Raw genomic sequence first — 5,412 nt, forward strand, 5'->3', positions numbered from 1 at the left:
TAAAAAAAAAAAAAAAAAAAAAAAAAAATACCTATCAAACTGAAGGCCAAGTTTCAACTCAACAATTTTTGATTTACCTAGTTTATCTGTATAGCTCTGTCTGTTAGTTTCAAAAGGTTTGATTTTGATGAAATTTGGCACCAACCTCAGTGGATACCATGCTGGACTTCAGACCTGGAAGTTGGCGGTTCAAGTCCAAGTCAAGTTATTAAATTTCTTAATGAAAGTTTGCCAGAGATATTTAGTACAAAAATGTTATTTGCTCATTAGATTTTGGACCTCATTGGGCTTTGAGGGTCTATGTGTAGGCCTTTTTATCTGAGTGATTCACTGGGCTCTATCAGAACACGAGGGACACAATAGGGCTGCCTGGAAGAGACTGACAAGAAACACCAACCCTATAGGAAAAGGCTAGGAAGAAGAAGAAGACTGGGCCTCTAGTTACCTGTTTCTCAAAAACCATTTCCTGTGTAGTGGGTGTAGAAAAGTCCCGTGAATAATCCAGACCACATTCCCCTATTCCCACACACTCACTGTTGGATACCAGGTCACGCAGTTGATCAATGTAGTCCTCATCCCAACTCTTGGCCTCATGAGGGTGAATACCTGGATCACAGAGACAATAGATCAGTTAATTAATTTTGGTTCAAAAGGTCTGCTAAGTCAAAAGATGGTAATGTCTGCCTTGTACGTGCTAGGCCATGGGTTCAATTTCTGCCATTAACCTCTTGATCTATTGCTACTATTTGACCTTGAGCCATTATTATTATTCCCAGTGACGTTGAAGTCGGGGGAGCAGGTGACATTTCTGGACACTCCAGGGCATGCTGCCTTTTCCAACATGAGATCTCGTGGTGCACACTGTACAGACATTGTGGTGTTGGTGGTGGCTGCAGATGATGGCGTTATGGAACAGACTGTGGAATCTATTCGGATGGCCAGAGTCGAGCATCCCTTGTAGACCTGCCTCTGAGCTGTCCTTACATATGTAACCTGACCAACATAGGTAGGTACTGAATTAAACTAACCAACTAATAAAGTACAAAAGGTCTCTCACTCTCTCAAATTCTTTGTGGATATTCACAACTTTTGTGGATATCACAACATTACTAAGTGCCTCCTTTGCAATCAATTTCCATGTTTCAATAATCTTTTTACACTGGTAATGCCACCACTTGTCGCTACTCGATTAAAGTAGCTTCTCAATTGTCCTCACGAGGCTGAGTGCACCCCGAACTCCAAGCACAGAGCCGAAAAAACCTCGGCCGGATACCCACTCGGCCACGGAGGTTGTTATTGTTTACTTACCATTGATAGCAATGTAGGATCCCAGTTGGAGGTAAGCTCTCACTTGGTCGCTATTGCCCACATAGGAATGTAATTCAGCATCCCTTGTAGACCTGCCTCCGAGCTGTCCTTACATATGTAACCTGACCAACATAGGTAGGTACTAAATTAAACTAACCAACTAATAAAGTACAAAAGTCTCTCACTATCTCTCAAATTCTTTGTGGATATTCACAACTTTTGTGGATATCACAACATTACTAAGTGCCTCCTTTGCAATCAATTTCCATGTTTCAATAATCTTTTTACACTGGTAATGCCACCACTTGTCGCTACTCGAATAAAGTAGCTTCTCAATTGTCCTCACGAGGCTGAGTGCACCCCGAACTCCAAGCACAGAGCCGAAAAAGCCTCGGCCGGATACCCACTCGGTCACGGAGGTTGCTATTGTTTACTTACCATTGATAGCAATGTAGGATCCCAGTTGGAGGTAAGCTCTCACTTGGTCGCTATTGCCCACATAGGAATGTAATCTCTTGAGTGGAAGGTAACCACTAGGCGAGGTTAATGTTTTTAGGCTTTCTCTACCACCTAGCCCTTAGAGCTCCATAATTATGTGGTCAACTTCTTAAATTAAATAAGGATACAATTCTAAGCCTCGACTGGGATCGAACCTGCGCCCTCCTGTTTACCAGGCGAGCGTCTTGACCATTGCAGATTATCATCCCGAAATCGAAGAGAGAAGCAGAATGGGATAGGAGAAATCCAGCCATCCAAAGGGACAAAACTTATTTGTTACGGAAAAGTTTGGCTTGGGCGGGAATCGAATCCGTGAACTAGCGCTTACAAGACAGGCGTGCTACCCTCCAAGTTTACTAGACTGGCTCTTGCTTCATCTTTCAAGAGCCGGGTCCACAAAGTGAGCTTAAACTCAGATTAAGCAATCTTTATTTATTTGCACTCTAAGCAACAAAGGCCTTGTGGAAGAATCCGTGACCCAGCACTTACAAGACAGGTGTGCTACCCTCCAAGTTTACTAGACTGGCTCTTGATTTTTCAAGAGCCGGGTCCACAAAGTGAGCTTAAACTCAGATTAAGCAATCTTTATTTATTTGCACTCCAAGCAACAAAGGCCTTGTGGACGCGGCCCTCAATCTTAACGTCTTGATCTATTGATACTAATCTACTATTTTTAGTGACCTTGAGCCATTATTATTATTCCCAGTGACGTTGAAGTCAGGGGAGCAGGTGACATTTCTGGACACTCCAGGATCGCTTCACTTTAGTAATGGAAAGTATTCGGACCGATTGCAATACTTTCTCATTACCAGTATATAGGATCGCTTCACTTTAGTAATGGAAAGTATTCGGACCGATTGCAATACTTTCTCATTACCAATATATAGCCTCGCTATACTTTAGTAATAGAAAGTAAAAAGGCCGGGAAGTTCCTACGAGCTAAGGCCGAATAGTTACAATACCTTCTCATTACCAATATATAGCCTCGCTATACTTTAGTAATAGAAAGTAAAAAGGCCGGGAAGTTCCTACGAGCTAAGGCCGAATAGTTCTTCTCATTACCAATATATAGCCTCGCTATACTTTGGTAATAGAAAGTAAAAAGGCCGGGAAGTTCCTACGAGCTAAGGCCGAATAGTTTGAGTGCTGTGAAGCTCGTGGCCAGGGCTATTTCCTCAGGGGTTTTCTTGAGAAAGGCGGCGATAATCTCAATGAGTACCGGAACTGAGCAGGGTTCATTCCTCTGGAACGTACAGTAACGCTGCAGAAACGTTTGAGACCTGAGGATATAAACATATTGACGTTAATAAAAATTTTTCTTTATTTTATTTTTTTTTATTTTTTTTTCAAGTGGGCTAACCTTATCCATCCAACCTGTTACTTTCTTCTAACATTGTAATTACCTACCCTTTGGTTTCAGAAAAAAGAAAAGGAACTGAAAGCACTTGGTGTGGATTTCAAACCCAAAGAAAAGATCCTTCAGATAGTTTTTTTTATATCAAAACAATTACGATTAAAGTTTTTAAATTGGAGAGCTTTTGATGTCACTCAGGACCTCATCTTCAAACCAAGATAGATGTTGACTCTAACGCAGCAGGAGTAGAATTTGTTAATAAAATAATAGAAAGTTAAAAGTGCCAGCCTAGTTAGCTTGGTTGGTAGCCCGTCTGCCTTGTAACTTGTAAGCGCCAGGCCGCGGGTTCGATTCCCGCCCAGGGCGGATTTTATCCTTGGAGGAATATGACCTTGAAAGATTTGGCCAAAAGTATGGGTGTTGATTGTGGTAAGTCTGGTGGTAAAATTTTGTCCAAAAAATGGCACTTTTTGTAGCAAAACAACTGTGTTCGTGGCACTTTAAACACCACCCCAGAGCCAGTCATTCACAGTAATAACCCAGAACCCTAACATGACCTTGAAAGATTTGGCCAAAAGTATGGGTGTTGATTGTGGTAAGTCTAATGGTAAAGTTTTGTCCAAAAATGGCACTTTTTATAGCATAATCACTTTGTTCTTAAGGAAGGATTTTTAAAGAATTTTAACTTGATTCAAAGTTGACTATGTTAACCACTATACCACTGAGGTTGGTTTTTTCTTCGAGTAAGACATTTTAAACACACCACACCACAGCCAGTCATTCACAGTGAAAAAAAAAAAAAATCAGGGATTATGGTAGATGTTCTAGCTCGTGGAAATTTCCTAACTATCTCCCAATTGTTTTCAGACCATCTGTACGAGGTGATGATGTACGTTGACAATTCAGTTAACTACGACAGACCAAGCTCTGTCATCTATGATTTCCAAGTCATCATTGATATCATTCAGAAGTCTGGTATGAAGTACATGGTCATTAATCCAACTAATTCAGTAGCGGATGACAGCAATGGCAAGGATGTAGAGAGAAGGTACTTTGAACTTTTTAGCTTTAATAATTTGAAGCTGTCAAACTTTGATTTGCTGGGGTCGAGTGCTACCACACTCCTTAATTTAATATGAATTTAAAAAAAAGGAAAAAGAAAAAAAATGAAAACTACTCCTATGCTGACTTTAAGACTTTAACCGCTAAGGAGTTTAAAGTCTAATAGAATAAGCAAGAAGATAGGAGAGGATGAAAATTGAAGATGGAAATAGAAAAAAAAAATAATAGAAAGGAAGGAGAGGGGAGAGAGAAAGAGAGAGCAAGAGAGAGAGAGAGAGAGAGAGAGAGAGAGAGAGAGAGAGAGAAAGCAAAAGAGAGAGAGTGAGAGAGAGAGCAAGAGAGAGAGAGCGAGAGAGAGAAAGAGTGAGAGAGAGAGTGAGAGCGAGAGAGAGAGAAAGAGAGAGAGAGTGAGATAGAGAGAGAGCGAGATAGAGAGAGAGGGGGGAAGAGGGAGGTTTTTGATGGAGCACTGATGTTAAACAACGCCTGTTGTTGGTGTCTGGATGGGTGACCATCAGGGGCAACAAGTAATAATTGTTGAATATGCTGTGCTTTTTTGTTGAATCAATAAAACTTACCTACCTCGTTTCTCTCTCCTTCTTCCCCTTAGGCCACCAGCGGATCCTAGTGTTCTCATGAAACGTCCCCCTGTGGTGACTATAATGGGCCATGTAGATCATGGTAAAACCACGCTCCTAGATACTCTGAGGAACACGAGTGTGGTCAAGTCAGAGTTTGGTGGCATTACCCAACACATTGGAGCTTTTGTTGGTAAGTTGTTTTTTTTCGATTTAGGTGCTTTAACACTCTTTGTATTAAAAAAGCAAATTATTATTAAAAAAAAAGATGTTTGTTAGAGGGACTGACAACAGAGGTCATAATACCTAGTTAGACTCTTGAGTGGAAGGTAACCGCGAGGTTAATGTTTTTAGGCTTCCTCTACCACCTAGCCCTTAGAGCTCCATAATTATGTGGTCAACTTCTCAAATTAAATAAGGATACAATTCTAAGCCTCGACTGGGATCGAACCTGCGCCCTCCTGTTTACCAGGCGAGCGTCTTGACCATTGCAGATTATCATCCCGAAATCGAAGAGAGAAGCAGAATGGGATAGGAGAAATCCAGCCATCCAAAGGGACAAAACTTATTTGTTACGGAAAAGTTTGGCTTGGGCGGGAATCGAATCCGTGA

General features: G+C 41.2%; 1 protein-coding gene across 1 annotated transcript in view; it reads right to left on the reverse strand.

Moving 5' to 3' along the window:
• Positions 1-327: 327 nt before the first annotated feature.
• The window catches only part of LOC103513656 (3'-5' ssDNA/RNA exonuclease TatD), an 11,008-nt gene continuing 5,923 nt past the window's right edge, over positions 328-5,412 (reverse strand). Inside the window, exons 4-5 of the mRNA XM_008478501.3 lie at positions 446-606; positions 328-369 (exon numbers count right to left, since the gene is read on the reverse strand). Coding sequence (XP_008476723.1) covers positions 328-369; positions 446-606 — 203 coding nt within the window. The remainder of the gene's footprint in view (positions 370-445; positions 607-5,412) is intronic.

The sequence above is a fragment of the Diaphorina citri genome, unplaced genomic scaffold (assembly GCF_000475195.1).
Source record: "Diaphorina citri unplaced genomic scaffold, Diaci psyllid genome assembly version 1.1 scaffold1003, whole genome shotgun sequence".
Taxonomy (NCBI): Eukaryota; Metazoa; Arthropoda; class Insecta; order Hemiptera; family Psyllidae; genus Diaphorina; species Diaphorina citri.